Source organism: Ruditapes philippinarum, unplaced genomic scaffold, assembly GCF_026571515.1.
Source record: "Ruditapes philippinarum isolate M1 unplaced genomic scaffold, ASM2657151v2 ctg6265_1_1_1_1, whole genome shotgun sequence".
In the NCBI taxonomy this organism is placed as follows: Eukaryota; Metazoa; Mollusca; class Bivalvia; order Venerida; family Veneridae; genus Ruditapes; species Ruditapes philippinarum.
In genome coordinates this window covers 7,508-34,899 of record NW_026865251.1, presented here as the reverse complement: position 1 = coordinate 34,899, position 27,392 = coordinate 7,508, and the positions used below count along the sequence as shown (strand labels likewise).

Below are 27,392 nucleotides of genomic sequence, written 5' to 3'. Positions count from 1 at the left end.
AAGGGAAATATTTTTTTTTTCAAAATTCTTGTAAAACTGGCTGTAGGTCTGGACCAAAAATTTGTGAACACAATTTCAGACTATTCGCTCACATTTTCCCCAGGTATAATCACTTTTATTGTGCAATTTGATCCTAGAATGAAAAAGCGTTGCAACGTTTTCATTCAATCGGCCCAATACTCGTATAAAAATTCGATAATCAATTTAATACCGAACATATTTATGGATTACCTATAAAATTTCAAATTTCATGATTTTAGGCTATTGGACTTCAGTGGATTTTCTTTGGTAATGGTTTCAATGAAAGCATTCTAATGACCAGTCAATGTTTGTTGCTTACCAATGCGGCTTAATTATTAATTTAGAATCTTCATTCATTTGTGGAAAGTGAACTGATAATGACGCACCTAGATCATCGGATGTATTTTGAAATTCCTTTATTACGTGCTTGCAATATTGTTTATTAGAATGTAATGAGTTCATACTGACAGTTTTGTATAGTGACAGTAGGACTCGCATGTTGTTTGTTATAAATTTTATGTTACGGAACGTCGGTGGTTCTACTCAGGTGAAATAATGCCCAGAAGGGCAACTGAGGTCTTCCTCCAGCAATAGGACTCGGCCCGGTGAATTTTCGTACTATTAGTTCTATAGTAAATCAGTCAAGTTTGAGGTTTAATTCTGGATTCCACTGTTCTTGATGAATTATATACTGTCTTCAACTTTAAACATTAACACTATCTAAGTCAAATGTTGCCCAAAATATAATAGGTTAGCTATCTACTTTTTTCAGAAATCTTCACTCTGTAGTAACACTGTTTAAATTCACCACTTTAAAAACTCCTGACAGCTGGTGGGTAGTACATCTTTAATCCTTCCACCAACAAATGAGTTCCTGGAGAATACACAAAAAACAACTTTTAAAGTCATCATATAACACACAAAAACTACACACATGCAATAAATACACTTTAATTATGACCAATCTAACTAGAGATGACTTTAATTGGGCCATTTCATAATTTTAAAGAACTACTTTCTAGACTACAATAAAGCTGGGACGTCGCCATATGACCTATACTGTGTTCAATAAATTCTATCGTATTTGAATGATAAGTTAACGACAAAAAAAAGAATAGTGAATGACACTATTATACGTGCAGCAAAATTTTACAGTCAACACGATGTGAAAGATTCGTCTATTTCTGCGAGATATGTGAATAAAAGTAGAATGAAAATTGAATGGCACAATTTTGCAGACGACACATTTGCATCATATATGTTTGGATAGTTTATGCACACAAGATGTGAATAAATCGGTTGTTTCTGCAAGATATGTATTACCACAACAATGCCAAATTCTCCAATCCAAAATGAAAGTACACATGTATAAACGGAAGCATTCGTATGGAGTAAAACCTTAGACCAATGAAAATACTCCGTACAAAAAATTAAGAGGAGAGCACTCTGTAGAACTATTACTTGCATTATGATTTGGAATTTAACATATCGGTAAAAAAGGTTTGTTATAGTTTTATATCATGTTTTGATTGAACAGTTATTACAAACTAGAACTGCCACTATCTTGGCGTGAATACCCCCGCATACCACTTTGTCAGAATCAACAGTGGCCATTTAGAGCGCAAGGACAACCTCCCTGCCAAATCTGAGGTTACTAAGCCAGTGCATTGCTAAGTTATGTATTCTACATGCTTCAAATGTGAAAATGTCAAAATCAATACATTGCAGACAGGACATTCTTTAGCAATTGAGAAGAAAAGCTTTTTTTTTGTCAAGGTCCCTGTGACCTTGAACTTTGACCCAGTGACCTCAAAATCAATAGGGGTCACCTTATAGTCATGATCAACATCCATGCCAAATTTGAAGACTGTGGGTCAAAGGAATCTTAAGTTAATGGGTGGACAAACTTTTTGAAGTCAAAGTCCCTATGACCTTGACCTTTGATCCAGTGACCTCAAAATCAAAAGGGGTCATCTACTAATCATGACTAACCTCCATTCCAAATATGAAGACTGTGGGTCATAGGAATCTTAAGTTATTGGGCGGACAAGCTTTTTGAAGTCAAGGCCCCTGTGACCTTGACCTTTGACCTGGTGACCACAAAATCAATAGGGTCATCTACTAATCATGACTAACCTCCATTCCAAATATGAAGACTGTGGGTCATAGGAATCTTAAGTTATAGGGCGGACAAGCTTTTTGAAGTAAAGGCCCCTGTGACCTTGACCTTTGACCTGGTGACCTCAAAGTCAATAGGGGTCATCTACTAATCACGACTAACCTCAATGCCAAATATGAAGACTGTGGGTCAAAGGAATCTTAAGTTATAGGGCGGACAAGCTTTTTGAAGTCAAGACCCCTGTGACCTTGACCTTTGACCTGGTGACCTCAAAGTCAATAGGGGTCATCTACTAATCATGACTAACCTCCATGCCAAATATGACGACTGTGGGTCAAAGGAATCTTAAGTTATTGGGCGGACAAGCTTTTTGAAGTCAAGGCCCCTGTGACCTTGACCTTTGACCTGGTGACCTCAAAGTCAATAGGGGTCATCTACTAATCATGACTAACCTCCATGCCAAATATGACGACTGTGGGTCAAAGGAATCTTAAGTTATTGGGCGGACAAGCTTTTTGAAGTCAAGGCCCCTGTGACCTTGACCTTTGACCTAGTGACCTCAAAATCAATAGGGGTCATCTACTAATCATGACTAACCTCCATGCCAAATATGACGACTGTGGGTCAAAGGAATCTTTAGTTATTGGGCGGACAAGCTTTTTGAAGTCAAGGCCCCTGTGACCTTTGACCTAGTGACCTCAAAATCAATAGGGGTCATCTACTAATCATGACTAACCTCCATGCCAAATATGACGACTGTAGGTCAAAGGAATCTTAAGTTATTGGGCGGACAAGCTTTTTGAAGTCAAGGCCCCTGTGACCTTGACCTTTGACCTAGTGATCTCAAAATCAATAGGGGTCATCTACTAATCATGACTAACCTCCATGCCAAATATGACGACTGTGGGTCAAAGGAATCTTAAGTTATTGGGCGGACAAGCTTTTTGAAGTCAAGGCCCCTGTGACCTTGACCTTTGACCTGGTGACCTCAAAGTCAATAGGGTCATCTACTAATCATGACTAACCTCCATGCCAAATATGACGACTGTAGGTCAAAGGAATCTTAAGTTATTGGGCGGACAAGCTTTTTGAAGTCAAAGCCCCTGTGACCTTGACCTTTGACCTAGTGACCTCAAAATCAATAGGGGTCATCTACTTATCATGACTAATCTCCATGCGAAATATGACGACTGTAGGTCAAAGGAATCTTAAGTTATTGGGCGGACAAGCTTTTTGAAGTCAAGGCCCCTGTGACCTTGACCTTTGACCTAGTGACCTCAAAATCAATAGGGGTCATCTACTAATCATGACTAACCTCCATGCCAAATATGAAGACTAAGGGTCAAAGGAATCTTAAGTTATTGGGCGGACAAGAAAAAACCGACGGACGGCCGGACGGCCGGACGGACGGACAGCCGGACGGACGGACGGACGGACAAGCTGATTCCAGTATACCCCCCTTACAACTTTGTTGTGCGGGGGTATAATAATAATATAATTTGATCATATTTATATGCGCAATACAATGAAATATTTCGAATAAACTTCCGTTTAGTCGGGTAATTTTGAAGAAAACCCAGCGGTCAGGTCTCTGCCGAGTTACACTTGCGGTGAGTTCGAGATTACATATCTTCTGATAACTTGAAATGATCGTAATGACAGCTTTATTTCCTTTAAGAGTAGTCAATTCCCTACCATTTGGTACCAAGATATTGAAAATTGGTGAAAAAATGTTGAAGTTATGGAGTTCATATTAAGATGAGTGCTGAAAATTGAGCGGCGAGTTGCATACCTTTAGCCTACTAAATATTATATATGTATCAATTTTTTTGTGTGGGAAATGAGTGGGTGTGGGGTGGGGGGGGTGCGGGGGTAGTGACCAATCAACGCGCCGAACACCTATTCTTAACTCAAACAATAGAAAATTTAAGGATATTCTTAATCTTAACAACATGTCAAATATAATAACTCAGCCAACTCGTGTAAGTGACCATTCAAGTACTTTAAATGACCCCATTAATTGCCATTTCTAATAATATTTTATTGCATGACTCTTGAGTTTTTAAAACGGACAATACTATATGTGACCATTATGCTACATATGCTTACATTAAAATTAACTTCAAATTTGATGCCCTCTTTAAACGTCGTGTGTGGAATTACAAAAAAGCTGATTTTAATAAACTGAATACTTGTATACAAACAACAGATTGGTCTTTTCTACATAATAATTCAATTGATACAGCATGTAACTATTTTATTACTAAATTTCTTGATATTGCAAAAAACATGTATACCCACATATTTCGTAACTGTACGTCCTAATGATAAGCCCTGGTATAATAACGAAATTCGAAGAACATCCAGAAACGCGACAGACTAAAACAAAAAGCGAGAATTCTAATAAAACTTCAGACTGCCCAGGACACATATAAACAAATAAGAAAGAAAGTCAACAACGTGAAAAAATATGCTCAAGAAACTTTTTTAAACAATATAGAATATTCATTACATGATCTAAACAAAATTATGAAATGTTGCAGGCTCAGTTTTATTAAGCCATGCAAATTCATGGTAGAGTATTCATAAAAGAATATTGGCCATGTGACAGCAGTAATTGCAGAAAATCGGATAGCTTTCAACATCCGGATACTGGTACACTTTGTAAAAACAACCATTCTGCGCAACAGATAAACGTAATAAGGATGAAATCAATAGGATAATCGTTTACAACAGTTCCATTACCTATCCTTATACTCATTTGCAGGTGAACTTTCTTCTTGTAGGAAATTTTTGAAAATATATAAATGAATGAATGAATGGATACGACATCAATGTAGACCACAACGATATTCGAAATCCGGGTTTTAGTATTGTCAATAAAACTAAGGGACTAGCTGTTGAACTTAACCTGCAAGTTCGTGAAAATAATATCACAATGCACATGCGTTTTACATAAAGTTATTAAATACAAATATAATAACATATTTGTTTACTTGATTTTTACGAATCAAAATAAAACTGATTAACACAACATGACATTAACTGCTAATAATAACAGCTCCTTCCATAGGCCAAAATAAAAAGCATTCCATAAGAGACGACGCCGCTCACCGACGTCGCCAATAACACACACCCATCTCAATATTGGAAACTTGTTAAAATGCTTATTAAAGATAATTCTACTAAATGTGACAAAATACCACCCCTTAAAAATGAAAACAACAGTTATTCTGTATCTGATGAAGAAATTGCTAATACTTTAAATAATTATTTTGTTTCAATCTCCACAATTGATGGCACTAATTCAAATCTTCCAGACTTTTCGTTAAAAACTGATTCTTTTATTGACAATATTCAAATTGCAGAACATGAAATCTCTGATATTCTCTTAAATTTAGTTACCAACAAAGCTAGTGGTCCGGATGAAATTAGCCATCGCATGCTAAAAGAAACCTCAAAAACAATATGTTGACCCCTTTGTATTATTTTTAATAGGTCTCTTCAAGAAGGTTTCTTTCCCAATTGCTTAAAATTAGCTAATGTAATGCCACTATTTAAAAAAGGAGATAAGGGAATTCCATCTAACTATAGGCCTATATCATTAATCAGTTGTCTTGGTAAAGTAATGGAGAGAGTAATATTTAAACATTTATACAATTATTTACATTCAAATGATCTTATCTATAAATATCAGTCAGGCTTTCTTCCTGGACACTCAACAATCTATCAACTTATTGATATGTACATGTACCATCAAATTTGTAAAGGATTTGATGAAAAAAATCAACTTGTATTGTTTTTTGTGATATATCTAAAGTATTTGACAGGGTTTAGCATTCGGGTTTATTATTCAAGTTAAAACAATATGGAATTATAGGGAAAATTAATAAATGGATTGAAAATTATTTAAGTAATAGAATGCAAAGAGTTTTTGTAAGATCTTCATTTGCAGAAACTAAATATATAAATGCCGGTGTTCCTCAAGGCTCAGTTCTTGGCCCACTTTTATTTCTTATATATGTCAACGATATAGCCGAGTCTTTAGAAAGTACTGCAAGACTTTTTGCAGATGATAGCTCTCTTGCAGTTACATCAACTAATATAAATATAATACAAGATGTGTTAAACTCTGATCTACAAAAATTTTCTTCATGATCCCAACAATGGCTGGTAAATTTTAATCCTTTAAAAACTGAAGTTGTTACTTTCTCTTTGGCAGACCGTGAGCAACCAAAACTTATTTTCAACATTTTTACTACATTAACACCAGTTCAAGATCACAAACATCTTGGAGTCATTTTAAGTAAAGACGGAACTTGGCATGAGCATATAACTAACATTACTTCCTCTGCTTCAAAAGTCCTAGGGTCAATGAAAATGCTAAAATTTAAATTAAAACGTACAACACTTAATCAAATTTACATTTCATATCTCAGACCTATTTTGGAATATGCCTCAGTCTTATGGGATAGCTGTACTAATGTAGAGAAAGAAACCCTCGAAAAAATGCAATATGAAGCTGCAAGAATAGTAACTGGTCTTACACGCTCTGTTTCTATTGATAAATTATTAAAAGAAATCGGTTGGGTCTCTTTATCAGACAGGCGGAAAATTTAAAAATTAGCATTAGTTTATAAAGAAAAACATGGGTTTTTACCAACGTATATTTCTAAACTTTTCCCTCCAATGGTCAATGAAAATAATCATTATGATCTGAGAAATAACTCAAACTATTTAACTGTACAAAGACATACAGAAATTTATTCTAGATCTGTAATTCCTTCATGTGTTAAACTATGGAATGAACTTTCACAAACCATTCGCGATGCTCCAAATCTTTCAAATTTCAAAAATTTAATGAAAAATCATTTTAACCACAGGCGCTAGTCACATAATCAAATTTTACATAATCGGTCTATATATGTATATAAATATCTTTATATACATATATACTGCAGTAGACCGATTATGTAAAATTTGATTATGTGACTAGCGCCTGTGATTTTAACCGCCTGTTGTTCCTAAATTCTTTTTAAGTGGGGATCGTACTTTTTCTGTTCATCATGCTAGAATAAGAAATCAATGCAGTAATTTAAATGCAGATTTGTTTAGGAATTACTTACGTCAAAATCCTTTCTGTGACTGTGGTAATGGAGAAGAAGATGCAGAGCACTATTTATTTAAATGCAAACATTTTACTGAACAAAGACTTAACTTTTTTTAGCTACTAGACCTTTTCACCCCATAAATACAGAAGAACTCTTATTTGGAAACCCATTACTTAATGATGTCGAAAATGAATTTGTTTTTTGTGAAGTACAAAAATTTATTAAACATTCTAAAAGATTTTTATAAATTGATCTATACAAGTAAAAACCAGATCAGGACTTGAACCTGAGACCTTCCTATAACCATGTCCATACAAAGTCTAGGCTGCTCTACCGGCTGAGCTATCTGGTTAAATTGTAATGGTATATGTTTTTTTATCTCTTTAATCTATCCACTTTCTACAATTTTTGTTCAGTACAAAACAAAATCCAGGTCACTCATACAGTCATAGACAGTCTTCATTATGTTCCGCTTTTATTCTTATTCTAAAGTGGTACCGATAAATACATGTAAATACTTTACTTACTTCAATTGACCGCTATTTCCATCTGTCAATGATTATAAAATTCCAAAACATTATGTAGAACTTACAATGTGTTTACAAATATGTCAATTCCTTGTTGACACACGTGTACGTAAAGTAGATATATGACGTAAAATATCACACATCATCACTGTCAATTTCATGGGACAGGCAACGAAGGGGATTTTTTTTCTTCTCTCTCTCTGTTAATTTTTTTTTTAATTTGTCAAGCTAAATAATTTCCCATTCTACCCAGGGTCTAAAATTTCTATTTGAAAGACCCTGTTCTATCTTAATTCTATGGAGCATTTTAATTGATAATTTATAAGAAATATGTAAGTGTGTGTGTCTGTGTGTGTGTGCGTGCATGCGCGTGCGTGTGTGCGTGTGTGCTTGCGTGCGTTGGTGTGCGTGTGTGTGTGTGCGTGCGTGCGTGCATGTTTTGATTTTTTTCTCACTTCCACTTGTGTAACTATTCTTATGAAACTATCCGGAATATATGTATTATAAAGTTTGACTTTGTGGGAAGGGCTGTTGCTAATGTTGTAATAACTTGTAGCCCAACCCATTTGCACTATACTTATATGTACATTTGATTTTTTTTTTTGTGTTATTCATATCTTACATGTATTATATAGTTGCAATAAAATATTATTAAACTAAACTACAGAAATTAAAATTTTGTCTGGGATGCTACCTTATTTACAATCGCCCAGAACTTATCCATCAAAGGTTTTCAGGGCATTTGTGGATATGTTGCGGATGAATACATGGCATTATTAAATCGTCTTTAGCGTATTAGTTTTGGTGCCCGGGCAGCTTTTAAGAATAAAGTCTTGCTCTGCTTAAATGGTTGCTTGTATTTACATGTACTTCTTCTGGAAGCTAAACGTAATCTTACCATATAATGAATTAAATATTGCTTTACTAGATTGTTACAACAATATCAATATTTAGTAAGATTATAGCGCACGAAATCATTGTAAGATATAATGGTAAAGATTCGAATATATTTCCGTCTGTCACAAAACTTGTCCCCACTACTCCTCATAACTACTGGGGCAATTTCATTCTAACTTTACAGGAATTTATGTCGCCACTACTCCAATCACTTCTCCGTCTGTCACAAAACTTGTCCCAACATGAAATTGGCCATCATGAGGCGATACATATGATCATTGATCGCTCTTGTTTTCTACAACATTTTGTAATGTTTACCTGCCACCGCTTCTTAACGTCATTTGATTGGCTAAATTTACATCTACAAAAAGTTTCTTCCCCTGGTCCCTCTCTTTTTCTGTTGCAAGATTCCGGTCCCCAGCTGACAACAGTTGCTGGGAGTTGGCCTTGGGTTGCTTGTTTTGTTTGTTTGTTTTATTTTACGCCTTTTTCCAACAGTATTTCAGTCATATAGGCGGGTAGTTTCCTAACCATCGTTCCTGGAGAGTTACACCAGTACTAGACTCCCTTCCTCCGCGCTAAACTACCAAAGCATCTCCCGGGGATCGAACCCACGCCAGAGAGGTTAATGGATTAGAAGTCATCGACTCTAACCCCTCGACCACGGAGGGTTGCAGATATTGGTCCAGGTTCAAGTTGACCTTGGCGGCTGTGCCAGTGGCTGACAGCAGTATTAATTCATCACTTAAATTAATACATGAATAGAAAGTAAAATTTAATCTTACTTTGTCCCTAGTAAATTATTGATATGAAATATATTTCATTTCGGAGCCAAAATTTCAAATATTTTAACAATCAAAGTATGAGTGAAAATTTTTCAACACAATAGTAGTTCAACCCTTAGTCATAAGTTTAATCACAGGCCAGTCTGAACAGCTCGGCAGTGTGACCATGATCTATGCTGTTGGTTGACCAACTTCAAATTTATAACTTCATATCCCTATAATTAATCATGTAAAGTTCTGAAACTGAAAGTCCATTCAAGTAATTCAGTAGGTTAAATATATTTACATGAAAATATTATGTACAAGACCAACATAAATATACATTTACCAGATAGAAGTTAATTCACAGTAACCAATGACAGCATGACAACCCATGGCGCGGGTATGCGAACGAATCTCAGTACGTATCTCATTCCACCAGGCATCTCTCGTCTCCGGCTCCTCTATAATTAACACACATAATATGAGCCACGACATGACAAAACCAACATAGTGGGTTTGCGACTAGCATAGATCCAGACCAGCCTGCGCATCCGCGCAGTCTGGATGCGCAGTCTGATCAGGATCCATGCTGTTCGCTTACCAACTCTATTACAAGTGGAGAAACTGACAGCGAACAGCATGGATCCTGATCAGACTGCGCGGATGCGCAGCCTTGTCTGGATCCATGCTGGTCGCAAACCCACTATGTTGGTTTTGTCATGGCACGGCTCAATTATATACTGGAAGTGCTTTATATATCATAATTTATTACTTGGCAACATTTGTATTTCTTGGAACAAATTTGAAATTTTGGGAAAAATTGACTCTAATCTGGAGGCACGCAGTTTTAAGATGAGCCAGACTAAAAAAGTGTTGGGAGCGCCGAACTAATATACCGTATTCCGGTATATACCGGAGAAGGCACTTGGATGATTAAATGCTCAAATCTTGCCTTTTCACACATAAAATGCACTTTCAAATGTCTAACTCATCTGTTCACGCTTATTTATATATGATAATGAATGAAAAACGTAAGAATCAGAATTCTTTTACTTCATGATCAAGATATATGCAACACACCTAGAAGAACTGCCCTAACACTGCAGTGAGTTAAATCCCTTTAATATCTTGTGAAAAAAGACTAACAACAAAATTTATACAATTGTTAATACTACAATGTACATGTATAAAAAAATATACGAACCTGGGTTGTGTATTTTATCTAGAAGTTTTATGGACCTGGCAGCAACCACACCACCTATATGTATGATAAAACCAGGGGGAAAAGATGTCATTGTAAACAATGGATACTTCTGAAAAAAAAAATGTCATCAGAAGTTATAAACTAAACCCATTTCAGTTCAAGTAACATACTTGAAGTAAATTGTTTCATTCAAATTGCATACTCTAGAAAATTAAGTGTTTGGGTTTTTTTGTTGTTTTTTTTTGTTAAAAAAAGTTTTTTTTTTCATATTTCTTTCAATATCTTATGCAAATTTGCCTAATACTACAGGTTATTCTGATGGAAAATCAAATTTCAAATATCAATTTATCTACCAGTAAACATAACTGCCTGGCATAACTTAAGTATAGATTTTGAGTGGTCAAGGCCTGTTGTGTTTTCCAGGCATTATATTTAAATAAATCCTAGATCCACTCCTACCACAACCTACTGTATGACATTATAGTATTCAGTATGATTAAGGTTAAAGGGACAAAGTAACTTCATCAAATCTATCTAAAGAAGGTATATGGAATATAAACTAGCACACAAGATGTCAAGTTCATGAGTTCAAGGTCGTACCATAAGTTCAATATTACGTTCAAGGTCATACCATAAGTTCAATATTAAGTCCAAGGTCAAACCACAAGTTCAATATTAAGTCCAAGGTCATACCATCAGTTCAATATTTAGTTCATGAGTTCAAGGTCATACCATAAGTTCTTTATTCAGTTGAAGTACAAACCATAAGTTCAATATTAATCTGCTGCGAGCATGGTTTGGGGAAATTTTTGGTTCCACTTCCGCTCCCACTTCCACTGCTTCCAGCAAGACTGCTCCCTAAAACATGATACAATGTTACACATGTATTTGATAATGATACATCTATAGAAGATGGGTAGCTAAATTTTACTCCTTTCTTTAAGAATACAATGTACTTTGTTTTTAAATTGTAACAAAAATCTTATAATATCTAATACTCAGTAAATTTAGGCAAATGTAAAAAGATGTCCTCATGGCAAAAAGCTGTTATATTATTAGTTATAACGATTTTTGCAAGCTATAAGGTCCTATATAAAAGGTTGTTTGTATAATAGCAACTTGGGTTATATTGCAAACAAGCGTTTATATATGGTAATATAACCTGTCTCAAATTTGTAATAAAGAAAACTTCTATTTTGAGACAAAAAAAGTGAGATTTCTTCATAAATTGATAGCAGTCGTGCATATAAACTATATAAATGTCACAATTATCCAATGGAAAGAGATGTTACAAACTTGCAGTATTATAATAATTGTTATAAAATTTCATAAGATATATATAATACATGTATATATAAAAGAATCATTTTTCTTCTTTGATTGGTCAGTTTTAAGTAGCACCGACTCTTGTAAGGTCATATGGCAATTTGCAGAGGAAGACTTTTTTTTTGGTTAGGCTTTATGGGTCTCATACTCTGTTCAAATGGTGTCTTTTTAGCTTTTCTAGTGGAGGTTTAGTTATGATTTTAGTTTAGGAATTATTTTCAAAATTTAAGTAATAATATCTCTTAAAAATGAAAAAAAATATATCTAGAACTTACCTTTAGGCGGAGTGCTTATATCTGAATCTGAGGACCTCCTATTGTTTGGCGGTCCACTTGGAGGCCCCGTAACTTTCATAGGGGAGGTTGTACTACGTGCATGTGATACTGGTGGGGAGGAGGGCGCTAGGTTTTCCTCTGGGACAGGAGAGCTGTAAGTGAAATCAAAGGCAAAATGCGAACGCTCAGAGCTGTGATCTGATGGTGATAACTTAGACATGGGCGGAGCCGTTAGAGGATGGGTGTGGCTAATTGTGAGTGATCTTTGCCTAGGTGAGCTAGGGGTGGAGTTATTTTCTACAGTGTGTGCAACAGATGTGCTCATTTTAGTAGAATGACTGTTTGATGTGAGTGTGTTGGAAGGTACCGGTGTTAGGGGGTGTGAGTGAGGAAGGTGTAAAGAGCGTCTATGGGCATGTGACTGGGTGTTACTGGTTATAACCAGTGGCATGCTGATATACAGAGCTGGCACGATAGGTCGCTGGTAACTGAAAAGAAAAGAGAAATGCAAAATGCACTAAATATCAGAGGATTAGTATTCTACATGTAACATATAATTCCAAGCAACAAGAAGTTTGAAAAAGACATTCTAGTAAAAAAAGGAGTAGATAAATGCAGAGCTAAACAATGTCAAACCAAGAAATCTGTCAACTTGCATGCATTTCTTAAGAATTCTCAATACAAGGAAAGCTATTTACTTAAGCTGCATTTTTACGAAGAAAGTATTTATTTGTATAATGCACTTGTCTTACAGAAGGAGAATAAAAACATAAATATCTGAAAAAGTTATTTTGATGTTTGATGAATTTGTTATTCATTAATAGGCTGATGATATAGAATGAGGTTTGTTTTTGTACTTTTAGTTTAGCAATAACAAACTAACAATTGCTCTAATTAGTACCAAAGAAAACATGCAAACCATTAGTGAAGTTACCCTAGTAACCACAAATTTCTGTTTCTAGTCCAAAGCCAAATATCACCTCAGCCCCCTACCACCAAAATTTATATAAGAATTAAGTATTTCATCATTTGGTTAACCTTTCCCCAGTTAACAATAAGTGTATGGTCACATTTTCTGGCTATTTTCAATTTATGGGCAGTAACAATGACTGTTGCATTGAGAAACCTGCGATTATTTGCCCTCATTATTGACAGAATGTAAATCTTGAATGAAGATGGACAAAGTGCAATAGACTTACTCCAGGATTAAGAATATTTTGGGTTTTTCCTAGTTAATTCTGGGGTATGACCAAACACTTACAGTTACAGCTTCAAAAATAAGCACATCAGGTTAACCAGTAGTGCACAGTATAAGTTTGTTTGAACCGGATATTTAGCATGGAAAAGAACCCACATTTGCCAAGTTCAAGATAACATCTATTTAATTCAAATATCCTATGCTTTAGAGGCCTAAACATTTTAAAATACTTATTCTATTGTCTAGATATGGCAGTAGAAAACAGGTTACAGTTTTAATATTACAAAAACGAACTTTACATACTGGTCAATAAAAAAAAAATCTTTAGAGAATAATATTGGATAATTGAAGTGTTCAGAAAGAAATGAAAACGAGACAAACTTTCATTTTTTTTTGAAATGGGCCTTAAATATACACCAGCCAAAATGAGGTCACTTGGTCATGAATGAGGTCAGTTAATATGTAAGATTGATTATTTAAATGATTAGATGAGCAGTATTAGAAAAAAATATTTTTCCAGTTGTATAGTACAAAAAGGTGAGGAATCAAAATCTAGAAGGTGAATTAAATAAATAAATGTTAATCAAACTTATTAAAGCAATGAAGATTGTCATACCAAAATAATTTGAATACGTTGACCCAAATGACATTACAAAACTCCCATGCAAAGAAAATGTTATCTTTTATATAGATACAAAATATCAGATGCCTAAACACTATTTTTAATCATTGAATTTCAAATTTCTGACCTTGACCTTTGACATTTTGTATTGAATTTTAAGTATCAGACCTCCATACATGTATTTGGCAATGTACAGTATTCTTTCAACTAACATAATGACTTAAATATCTATCACACATCCACTGAATTCAGAAGAATCAAGGCCAGACTTTTAAACCCATTTTCAACCTTTGACATTTTTAAAATAATGACCTTGTAGGCTTTGCAATTAATACACCCTCCAATCTCTTTAACAAATGTGTATGGAATTTCTAACTAAAACCTCAAACCAGTGACTGAAAAATGGCCAAAATTATTATTGTACTTAGCTTGAAATACAATTCTTGCAATTACTGGTTAAGCCAAACTTAACTATGTAGGAGAAACTGTATTCTTGTATTTCAATTTCAAAGGACTTACAGTTCTATAAATAGTAAACTGTCCATATGACCTATAAAAATGTAAATTGCAAAATTGACAGGACAGATAATATTACATTAACAAATAAACAATATAAACATAATTTCTATCTTGTTATATCCCTGCTTTTCAATTGACAAATAAAAACTAAAAACTTGTTTCATTTCTTAACAGTGAAAATAAAAGACAAAGATAATGACAAAGAAAAGTTAACAATCAAGACAAAATACATCAATAAAGATCAAAGTTAACAGAAAAGACAACAGACAACAATAATGACAAAAGTTAACAAGGAGAACAAAATTCAGCAAATTAGACCAAAGTTAGGAGAAAAAAACAACAATAGAGACCAAAGTTAACAAGGAGGACAAAGTTAGGAAATTTAATCCAAACATGATAAAGAAGAACAAGAGCTGTCCGTAAGACAGCGCGCTCGACTTTTTTAGTGCTTGCCTATAATACAAAACATTGACAGTTAAGGGCCATAATTCAAATAAAATCTTTGACAGAATTACCTTCTCCTGGACATGTTTGGGAATCATGATTGTAAACAAGTATTCCAACTTTCAAATTAATATCTCAAACAGTTCAGTCAAAAAGTGGACTGGTACTAAAAACTTAACCAAGATTCTAAGTCGATAAAAGGCCTTAATTTTTAAAACAAATCCTTGAACAGAGTTACCTTCTCTTGCGTACAGATGGGGGTAATGATGTGAAATAGCATTAAAAGTTTCAAAGCAATATCTCAAAGGGTTAAGGCAATAAGTGGATTTTACCCATATTCAATGTATTTTCTAAGTCAAAAAGGGGCATAATTCTGTCAAAAACCTTGACAGAGTTATGTCCTCTTGTCTGTTGATGAAGGTCGTGATGGTAAACAAGTATGGTCAGTTTCAAAGCAATACCTCCAATGGTTTTTGAAATAAAGTGAGGTGGTACAAAAAACTTAACCAAGCTCAATACACTTTCTAAGTCAAAAAAGGGCCATAATTCTGTCAAAAACCTTGACAGAGTTATGTACTCTTGTCTGTAGATGGAGGTTATGATGGTGAACAAGTATGGTAAGTTTCAAAGCCATACTTGTAATACTTCTGAAATAAAGTGGGGTGGTACGAAAAACTTAACCAAGGTGTGACGCCAACGCCGACGCTAACGCTAACGCCGACGCCGACGCCGGGGCGAGTAGGATAGCTCCCCTTTTCATAGAAAAGTCGAGCTAAAAATACAACAATGTAGACTAAAGTTGATAAGGAAGACAAAGAGCAAGGGTAGGCAAAGGATAGGTAGAAAGACCAAAGGAAACACATTAGATCCAACTTTTGAGACCAAAGAGAGTACAAAAAGACCAAAGTCAACAAAGGAAACCAAAGATAACAAGCATTTGATAGTATTGCGGGCAATACAGTAGTCCCCTACCGGTCCCTCAAAAAGTTCTTTAATTGTCATACACTCCTGTGTATTGCCATTTATAATGAATTTGAGGATGAAGTCTGTATTTGAAAATATCGACCACAAAACATAATAAAATAAGTTTGTTTATATCACAGTAATGTGTTAAGTTTCCATGCTTAGTAAGGAAATTATGTTTATACAACCTTGTCATATTATTACGATGTGGGATTTTAAAGTAAATCCTATAAGGAATGAAGCAGTTGGAGTGAAAATACCAGTTTCTCGAAAAAAATCTAAGTTCAAGGGGGACATAATTCTGGAAATAGTCTTGCTAGAGTATTTAACCTTCTCAAAAATGTCGAGTGATAATAAGAAACATATATATGAAGTTTGAAGTAGATACATTAGGAAATAAAGAAGTTATTTAAAAAAGACAACATTTTTTTCCCCTAAAAAATCTAAGTTCAAGGAGGTAATATTAATATTTTTTGTGCTAGAGTTATAAACCTTGTCACATATGATGTGGTTGATGACCAGGAACTTATATTTAAAGTTGAAGTAAACACCTTAAGAAATAAAGAGAACATATAGTGAAAAAGCTGAAAAATTTAAATCAGAAATCTTGAAATTCAGGCTATTTGTTGCCATAGCAACCAGAATTTTCAACATAGGAAGAAAATAAAAAGATGTGCATAATCTCCAGACTGCCATCTACCCATATTTCAAGTTTCATAAAAATATTTTCAGTACTTTTTGAGTTATCACTGGATCCAGTTTATGTGTTAAATTTGCCATATTTTCAGACTATTTGTTGCCATAGCAACCAGAATTTTCAACATAGGAAGAAAAAAAAAAGACGTGCATAATCTCCATACTGCCATCTATCCATATATCAAGTTTCATAAAAATATTTTCAGTACTTTTTGCGTTATCGCGGGATCCAGTTTTGTGGACGGACGGACTGACGGACTGACAGACAGACAGACAGACGGACAGACAGACGGACAGACAGACAGACGGACAGACGGACGGAGGGTAAACCTAAAGTCCCCTCCGGTTAAACCGGTAGGGGACTAACAATTATATAACAGAGACAAAGTAGACCAACAAAACAAATTTAACAAAAGACATCAATGAAGACTTAAGATATCAAAAAGACCAAAAACAACAAGGAGAACAAAGAAAAGAAAACATTGATAGAAAAACATCAATTTACAACACAGACAGACTTTTTGGAAAGACAGCAGAGTACAACAACAAAAACTGAACATTAACTAGAACTGCCACTGTCATGGCATGAATACCCTCGCATACCACTTTGTCAGAATCAACAGTGGCCATTTAGAGCTCAAGGACAATGTCCCTGCCAAATCTGGACCAGTGCATTCTAAGTTATGTATTCTACATGCTTCAAATGTGAAAATGTCAAAATCAATACACTGTGGACAGGCATTCTTAAGCAATTGAGGGGAAATTTCTTTTAGTTGACCTTATACCCAGTACCCTCAAAATCAAAAGGGGTAATCATGACTAACCTCCATGCCAAATATGAAGACTGTGGGTCAAAGGAATCTTAAGTGATTGGACGGACAAGCTTTTTATACTTAAGGCCCCTGTGACCTTGACCTTTGACCCAGTGTCCCAAAAATCTATAGGGGTCATCTACTAATCATGACTAACCTCCATGTCAAATATGAAGACTGTGGGTCAAAGGTTTCTTAATTTATTGGACTGACAAACTTTTTAAAGTCAAGGTGGCTGTGACCTTTGACCTGGTGACCTCAAAATCAATAGGGGTCATCTACTTGTCATGACTAACCTGCATGCCAAATATGAAGACTGTGGGTCAAAGGAATTTTAAGTTATTTGGCGGACAAGCTTTTTGAAGTCAATGCCCCTGTGACCTTGACTTTTGACCTGGTGACCTCAAAATCAATAGGGGTCATCAACTTGTCATGACTAACCTGCATGTTAAATATGAAGACTGTGGGTCAAATGAATCGTAAGTTATTGGGCGGACAAGCTTTTTAATGTCAAGGCCCCTGTGACCTTGACCTTTGACCTGGTGACCTCAAAATCAATAGGGGTCATCTTCTCGTCATGACTAACCTCCATGCAAAATATGAAGACTGTGGGTCAAAGGAATCTTAAGTTATTGGGCGGACAAGAAAAAACCGACGGACGGCCGGACGGCCAGACAGCCGGACGGACAAGCTGATTCCAGTATACCCCCCTTACAACTTTGTTGTGCGGGGGTATAAAAAGAGGTCAGAGGCAAGGAAAAAAGCCACACCAAAGACAACAAAATAAGTACATTATACAACAAATATTACTATCCTACTGACATGACATGTCAATTTTCACAAAAATATAAAAATATTAGTTATCAAATAAAAACATTAATATTGTTATTATAATAGCAGATGAATTGGTTTTTAAGAGAAAAGAAAGATACACAATTAAAGAGAAACAATTTAAATTTAAGAACAACAACTAATGTATTTGTCATGCACTTATATTTATTTATTAATTGATGATAAATTTATTATGTATCTCTATTGAAGTACATTGTATATATAATTTATATATTCATCCTGTGTAGAAGTAACTTATGTAAAGTGATTAATTTCTGGAACATTCAAATCAGCATCAGCCAGAAAGTAAATATTTATAACCCCTCAAGTGGAACCAACTGTTTCCATAACTACCAAAGTTAAACTCACCTATCTGATATAAGAGAATAGAAAGAGGTAAAGCAGGTTTACAACATACTATATTACTCTGTAGCTCCCAAGTAACTTAATACCCTTGCAGAACAAATCATAGGCCAGAACACTCCTTCTAGATGGGTCATTTGAACAGAAGCATTGAAAAAAAATGTTTATTAGTGCCTAACTGCTTAAAAGTTATAACTGGAAATAATTTGTTTGAGCATTGGAAATTAGATCAAATGAGTTTAAACTGGACAAATTTTCAAAAGTTTTCTGGAAATATGAACTTTTAAACATGTTTTTTTTTTTCATGATTCAGTTAAAATGGAGGGAACTACATGTATATAGCCATTTCTAACAGTAAGTAAAAATGTATTTTTATTTTTTAACACTTATTATTTTAGTTTTTTCAAACTTTCACTGTCTCGGTGATTATATTTCTACATACATGTACATGTAACTTTTCAATATTAATAGTAAATCTTTTTCATTTTTAAATAATGGTGGTAAATTTTAAATCAGAGATTATAATTTTCCATTCAAAATATTGGTGATTGAAACAGATTCCATATCAAGCAATGCATTTCCAAATTCACATTTAATAAAATTCATAATATGCCTTAATTGTAATTTCTTGTCACTCATGTACATATGTTTATTTTTTCAACATATTAGGTTGCAAACTTTCAAGTCTTGGAGTCACATGAGATGTTTCAACTCAAAGGATGTCAGATGAGGGAAAAGTGTTAAATGTACTGTTGAATACAGAATGCTTACAGAACTATCTTGGTAATAATTTAGTTTGTTTTGTTGAAAGAAGTCGAAGTAACATGTTTTCATATAAATGCATGCTTTTTTCCAAAGTCTGAACAAAATGTTGTTCTTCATGTTTTATGCATATACTTATTGTTATACTGACTCCACTGAACACATCTCAAACTTTCAGTGGCAATTAAGTACGTCTTGTGAAAGATTGAGTAATTTAAACTGCCATTACATAAAGTTGTCATTATATAGATATAGGAAAAGCAGGGATATATAATTGACACAAGTTTTTCATAATGTTGATTTTGACCAAAAATAAATTATTTTCATCAAAGCATGGTTCTTTGCTGATATTCTGCAAAAATCATTTAATTGTAATTTCTCCATCTTAACTTTTTTCACCCTTTCATGTTTTTTATCAATCATGTTTAAACAATTCTAATTATATTGACATTGTGCATGTAACACAAGTACATGTATTTATATACAAATAATTCATATTTTTCAGTATCCATGGGAGAGGTCACACCACAAGTCAAGAAGATGTTGCATCATGTGAAGTGAAGGATATATACATCTGTACTAGATGGATGTTAAATTACATTTGTTTGAATGAAACACTCTGACTTAGAAATAATTGTGAAATGTGCAAATTACGTATAAGTTAGTGTTTAATAATACGTAATAACAAAAATAATTGGTCAAGCCTGCAGCAGGCAGGTGACCAATTATTTTTGTTAATGCCTATTATTAAACACTAACCTATTTAATGATCAACATTATTTTTTTCAATCAAAAACAAAGCATTCCTCTAAGTCACCGATATCTCCGCCCTTTCGCTCTACAAGATGTCTACACCTTGTCAAGTTTCTAGCATGTCACATTAAAATGGCCCTTTCACATATAATCAGGCACATATTTTACTGAAATGTCACAGAATTTATACCTTTATCTACAGTACCTCTATCATGTTTCTATTAAATATCTGAAACAAAAACAGCGAGGAAGGAAAACGATGCAATTAGGTAAAAACAATGAAGTTAATGAAATGTGTACATCCTTTTAAAATAATGGAAAACGTGAGCGAAATACACTAGAGATAATTTGTTATAAATTCAAGTTATTCACTAACATTTAAAATCCCTATTGATTTTCTCTTTTGAATAACAGTTCTTTTTTTCTGTGTGTCAATTTTGGTTTACAGGTGGAGGGGGTCCATTTTCAATGAGTTTTCCAGCCAAAAAATGTAATCATTGTATCTTTAAAATCAAGGATTGTTAATGCAGCTCATTCCTATCAAGTGAAAGAAAATATTTTTGGGTTACTTTTTTCTAGAAAATATAAAGTTAAAACAGTCAGACATTTTTTTTAGAATTAAAAGGATATAAAAAGTTACTATGTAATCATTTGTCTCTGCCTGCCCACATGTATTATCTATGTAATAAATCAATTGATTGTATCCTCACATTTAGAAAGCCTATTTTTTTTTTACGTTGGCATTGTTTTGCTAACCTATATATTTTATAATTCAGAGTGTAAACCATACCTCTAACTCCTTCCTAATATAATGCATTATTGAAGTTTGTTAGACTGGTTAGACGACAGATTAAGTAAATTTTATTTAGTTAGTACACATTAACCAAAGTTAGACTTAGCATAAATTTGAAAAATACTACGTGATTGGACAAAAAATAATGTTGATCATTAATATAAGTGTTTAAATTCTTGACAACTAGAGTGCTTTTTTGGATTTGCTAATAAAACCACAAATGCAAATTAAAAGGTCAATTGATTTGAGTATGCAACCATCATTTCAGTAATCCCAAAATGTCAGAGTGAATTCCATAGCATTTCCAGAATCATCCAGAGTGAATTCCATAGTAATTCCAGAATTCTTTCAAGGCTAATGGCATCTTACTCCAGAGCCTATTTTTAACTGCGGATTTTTTTCCAGAGTGGCTCTGGAACATTTTCCAGAGTAACTCTGGAACATTTTTTCCAGAGTATTATGTCATTTTAGCAAAACAATTTCCAGAGTTGCTTTAAAAACTCTGGAACATCTTCATGGAAAACTCTGGAAAAGTTTCATGAAAAAAGCTCTCGAACTTTATGGAGAAAGTACATGAAAATTCACATTTTTTTTTCAGTTTTCTTTGAACAACTCCGGAAACTTACGTCCGAATTATCCAGAGTTGGCAATTTCCATGAAAATTCAGGAAGTTTTCATGGAAATTCATGGAAAATGTACAGATGGGGAGTTATTCCCCTTTATCTTTTCAGTAAAAACCAAAAGAGGAAGTAAAAAATGTAAAATTTCCTCCTTTCTTGTCAAACAGAAAGTCAATACCATTTTTGGATTATCTTCAAAACTTAGTGTCAAATTCAACTATCAAAGTACGTTTAAGATTTTTTCTTAAAAAGAAAATTTCATATTCATATTTAACAATTTTTTAAGAAAGTATTACATGGAATAATTTATTAGATAAGTTGTCAGTTAAATTATCTCCTTAGTCAAATTATTCTGCTTCAAATTATAATTCAATGTACTGTGAATATTAAAAACATAAAAACTGAAAATTTATCAAACAATTAACTATATTGACATATAATTAAGACTTTAACAATTTTTATGTGACTGTAGAATGCAAAAAGCTGACAGTAATTCAAGGGATATAATTCAATCAACTTTTAATTAAACATTATTTGTCTTTCATATTTTTAACCAAAAATGGAAGTAAGTAAGGTAAAAAAACATAATTTTTTTAAAGGCCTATTGTGTATTCTATCCCCTCCCCCACCCTCCAAAAAAAAAGGCTTTCATTTTTGTATTTATTTTTGGTGTCATATTGCAATTTGGACAAAAGTACTGCTTGAAAATATACCTGAACTATCTTTTTCTTTTTTTTTGCAATTACACAATGACAGTTACAGTGATTTAGTCTTTCACAGTTTTACTGCAGTATACAGAAGTATAGCATATTATCACCAAGATTGTCATTAAAGCAGCATTCTGTTTTGTTTTCTGTTGGAAAAACAATACTGCCTTGTTTCAAACTAAGTATTTCAGTAATTTTATTGTGGAAAAGTGCATCATATCACTGTTAAACCTTCTTGAAACAGCATCCCAAGAGCTATTTATAAAACATAATTGACTTTTTTCTAAAAAAAGAAGACAAGGAAACAACTTGTCTGCTTTGGTAATTTAGATAATCAGGAACCGGTTGAACCCGGTGATACTCCCCGAGGTTTTGAACACAGGAAAGTATAAAAACATGTATAAAGGGCAAAAACTCCAAAATTAGGCAAGGCAGAGTTATGGTGTTTTGTGCTGCACTTCTATTCAATGAGATCTATCTATCTATAAAGTTTCATGATGATATCTCTTATAGTTTCAGAGTTATGTCCCGGGTAAAATTCAAAGTGTAACAAGAGCACCGCTAGGCGGAGCATCATATACCCAAAAGTGTGTTTTTTTTAGTAAGGATGAAGCATTTGTAAGACATGGGAATTAGCTGTTCATCTTATAAAATTTTACAGCTGTAGGTTGATTGTAACTTAAGTTATTAATAATGACCTTAACCTTTGACCTTGTGACCCTAAAATCAATAGGGGGTCTTCTTCCCAATATGGACAATCATCCTATGAAGTTTGAATATTATGGGCCAAATGGAACTAAAGTTATGCTCCGGAAACTGTTTTCAGTATCAAGGTAATAGTGACCTTGACCTTTGACCTTGTGACCCCAAAACCAATAGGGGTCTTCTACCCAATATGGACAATCATCCTATGAAGTTTTTGGGTCAAATGGAACTTAAGTTATGCTCCGGAACCTGTTTTCAGTTTTAAGGTAATAGTGACTTTGACCTTTTGAACCCAAAATCAATAGGGGTCTTCTACCCAATATGGACAATCATCCTATGAAGTTAAAAGATTGTATTGTAGACCAAATGGAACTTAAGTTATGCTCCGGAAACCAAATTGCTAACGTCTGGATGGACGGACAGACATACAGACGGACGCAAGGGGGTATAACATAATATGCCTTTTCGGGCATATAAAAATGAACAAAGGGCAATAACTTCAAAATACAGTTGAGTTCACACTTAAAATTACACAAAGTGCACTTGGAGTGCACTAGATGTGCACTACTAGTTTACTTGGAAGTGCACTAGACCTGTTATATGTATTAAGCAGTTACCTTTTTTTCAATGAATAGCAATTAGACTTTTACAAAAAATAAATATCTGTTGAATAGTTTTCATAATAAATTTGAAGTTGTGAATATTTGATTTTGTAAAAACTGGTGTAAAATATAAGAACAATTAAATTTTTTAAAGTCATTCATTTTACTGATTTTGTACTTTAAAACTTAACTGTTAAATAAGTAAATATAAATAATTATAACTTTAATGTTGATAAGTGCATAAATAAACAAAATTAATTGATATTTAACATGATTCTATTATGTTATAATCTGGTAATGAAATATGAAATGCTAATTTGATAAAATTCATACTTAAACTGACAATGGTCGGTATAGAACTAAGTTGACATGTTGATGTAGTTCACAATGGCATAACGTGTCTTTATTCTTTACAAGGAGTAGATATGTGAGAATGTAGATTTTTTTAATCAGTCAGGGTTATTTAGATGCTAAGATAAACAAATTTTAAATTTTGTGTGTAGTTCTTTAAACGATATATTTTGTTTTTTTAATATTTTGACACTGTAAATCAGATCTTTGCAGTGAACTATTGCCAACATCCATCGTCACAAACCAAAGTCAACTTTTGTTTATTTGACCGTAAATAAGAATACCAGTAATTACTAAATATATCACTACACTATATATATATATTCTTTATTATACGTAGTCTCATCTATACATACTTGAAACATAGACAAATATACAACGAGAACAATGTATAACCATATAAAACACATTATGTCTAAATTCTTTTATTTTCGCCGACTTTAGAGAACAAATTGGCGTGTTTGTTTATACCAACATGCTTTATGTGCGTGAGGCATTTAACTTTGTAATAAAATATCTTAAATATTTCGAATGGAATTGAAAGACTAGAGTTGAGAACAAAAATGTTAAAGACAATATTTATTGTCTACAACATTGACATCATACGCATTTACAAATATTTCAAGGAAGCTAAATGATCATGCGATACTACATTTTAGCTGTGAATACGATAAAATCTTGTTACACTAAACATTTAAGCTATTGTGTTTGTATTAAAGTCAAACAGATCATTTTAAAGCATATTTTTCTTGATTATATCTCACGTTAAGTTATGGTGAAACAAAAGAAAAATAACAAAGAAAAAACTTAACTTGTTACAAAAGGAAATAAAACCCACCCGGCTATGTTTTGTTTTTTTCTAAAAGCAAATAACTTTTAAACTATTTAAAACAGTGTACAAGTTAGACTTCGTGCTATTTCTCTTACATTCAATATATGTACTTGATGTTATTTTTATAGCTATAGATAAAGACAATAGTAGCACAATTAGCTTAAATATAAATATCCCCTAAATCCTAGTTATTGCCAAAACTATATTTGATATATAAGTCTTTGGCGTTCCTTCTGCCAAAAACCGGCACTCAGCGTACACTTATAATAAGCCGAGGTACACCCCTGATGGATATTAACAAAAAATTAGAAAATCCTTCACTTCCATTTTTTGAGACAACAAACAGTCTTTTTTTTCTTTTTTTCATGCAGTGTAACACAATTATGCAATATGATTATTTTTATGAGTTTATTATAAATGCAAAAATATTTTATTAAAGAAAAATAAAAAAACAAAAAACTAACAAACAGACTAGCATAAAAGTGAAAAAGAAGTTGCAAAATTTTTATAATAATTTATTTGAATATTTTTTTTAAATATATTATCTTCTAAATGTATTTAAACTGACAAGGAAAATTTGTCAAATCTATAATAGAAAAAACAAGCAATTATCATAGTGTTGCAAGCAATCCATAAGTCCCCTACCGGTTAGAACCCAAGCAACATTCTGTAGGGCCATTGGCAATTCACTTATGTTTCTATTTTAAGTAAATTTGTTGAAAAAGTTTTTTAAAAGTGATCACAGGAAACAGTTTTTATGTACAGACAGACGGACTGAAGGACACTCTACAGTAATTTTTTAAACATCCCTGTTATCAAAATATAACATTTTTAAAAGCAAAATTTTTAAAAAGGAGATAACTCTTGAAATAAAGATGCAAGATGTCATACCTGATGTGAGTGTAACAAAGAACAATTAGTAATGAACGTATGAATAAAGAATGGTTATTTTTAATTTGAAGTAAATGAAAGTTACAAGAACGAATAAGAAAAATTAAAAGTTTAAGGAGGAGATAACTTTGGAAATATGGATGCTAGATTTATAAACCTTGTCATATTATTATGATGTGGGAGTTTGAAGAAAATCCTATCATTATTGAAGAAGTTGAAGTAAAAATTACCAATTTCTCGAAAAAAAGTCTAAGTTCAAAAGGGGCATTATTCTGGAAATAGTCTTGCTAGAGTATTGAACTTTCTCACAAATGTTAAGTGAAAATAATAAAACATATTTATGAAGTTTGAAGTAGATACATTCAGAAAAAAAGAAGTTATTAAAAAAAAACTTTTTTTTTTATGAAAATTTTACGTTCAAGGGAGGTAATTCTAATAAATTTTGTGCTAGAGTTGTAAACTTTGTCACATATGATGTGGTTGATGACTAGCAACTTATATTTAAAGTTTTAAGATAATACCTTAAGAAATAAAGAACTTATAGTGAAAAAACTTAAAAAACTAGAATCAGAAATCTTAAAATTCAGTATATTTGTTGCCATAGCAACCAGAATTTTCAACATAGGAAGATAAGAAAAGGATGTGCATAATTTCCAGACTGCCATCTACCCATATCAAGTTTCATAAAAATATTTTCAGTACTCTTTGCGTTATCACTGGATCCAGGTTTTGTGTAAAATTTGCCATATTTTCAGTCTATTTGTTGCCATAGCAACCAGAATTTTCAGCATAGAAAAAAAAAGAAAAAGACGTGCATAATCTCCATACTGCCATCTATCCATATATCAAGTTTCATAAAAATATTTTCAGTACTTTTTGTGTTATCGCAGGATCCAGGTTATAAGTAAAATTTGCCATATTTTCAGTCAATTTGTTGCTATAGCAACCAGAATTTTCAACATAGGAAGAAAAGAAAAAAACATGCATAATCTCCATACTGCCATCTATCCATATATCAAGTTTCATAAAAATATTTTTAGTACTTTTTGCGTTATCGCGGGATCCAGTTTTGTGGACGGACGGACTGACGTACCAAAATTTGATGTTTATTAGGCAATTGAGCTCATAAACACCACCTGGACCAACGTCCATAAGCAAAATAAGCTCATAAAAGCAAAAAATTAGCTCTTAATTTGAATTTTATGAGTTTATGTTCTTTATTTAACTACGGAATGAAGCTCATAATAATCAAATGTTGGCTCGGACAGACGGACGGACTGACGGACAGACAGACGGTCGGAGGGTAAACCTAAAGTCCCCTCCGGTAAACCGGTAGGGGACTAATAAACATTTCCCAGTTCAGAAATTAAAAGATGCTGCAAATTTTAATGCAGGATGGCAAGAAATATGGATAAATATTGATATGAGGTCTTTCTAGAATAGTTAACGCAGATTTTGATTTTAAACCAGTTTTTAATGATAATATTAGAAAATTCCGCTTCAGAAACAATCATGACAATAATATCTATAATATGCATTTATGCCATTATGATTATTTTTTATATTTGATTACTTTTAATCTGCTTTTTTGTTATTTACCCTGAGGGCCTCTTATCAGTGAGCAGGAGAATGGTATAATGAAGTTACATTCGGTCTCAGAAACACTACACTTACAGTTAAA

General features: G+C 33.2%; 1 protein-coding gene and 1 long non-coding RNA gene across 2 annotated transcripts; one reads left to right on the top strand and one right to left on the bottom strand.

Moving 5' to 3' along the window:
- Positions 1-6,903: 6,903 nt before the first annotated feature.
- LOC132728361 (C2 domain-containing protein 5-like) lies at positions 6,904-13,008 on the bottom strand. The gene is made up of 6 exons (XM_060714016.1): positions 12,248-13,008; positions 11,410-11,504; positions 10,647-10,755; positions 9,789-9,903; positions 9,330-9,419; positions 6,904-6,979 (listed from the first exon to the last, which is right to left on the bottom strand). The coding sequence occupies exons 1-6, from the start codon at positions 12,696-12,698 to the stop codon at positions 6,904-6,906; spliced, it is 936 nt and encodes a 311-aa protein (XP_060569999.1). The 5' UTR covers positions 12,699-13,008.
- A 5,863-nt stretch (positions 13,009-18,871) lies between these two features.
- On the top strand, positions 18,872-20,098 carry LOC132728357 (uncharacterized). Its single transcript, XR_009625473.1, has 3 exons — positions 18,872-19,049; positions 19,365-19,478; positions 19,963-20,098. It is a non-coding gene; the product is annotated as an uncharacterized LOC132728357 (long non-coding RNA).
- The last annotated feature ends 7,294 nt before the right edge of the window (positions 20,099-27,392 follow it).

What these genes read in the sequence shown, in the direction of transcription:
- LOC132728361 (XM_060714016.1), bottom strand. Translation starts at nt 12,698, where the DNA reads ATGCCACTGGTTATAACCAGTAACACCCAGTCACATGCCCATAGACGC. An exon ending in AGATTAATATTGAACTTATG is followed by an intron (nt 10,756 to 11,409) that starts GTTTGTACTTCA and finishes TTTTTTTTTCAG; the next exon opens with AAGTATCCATTGTTTACAAT. An exon ending in AGATAAAATACACAACCCAG is followed by an intron (nt 9,904 to 10,646) that starts GTTCGTATATTT and finishes TGTTAATTATAG; the next exon opens with AGGAGCCGGAGACGAGAGAT.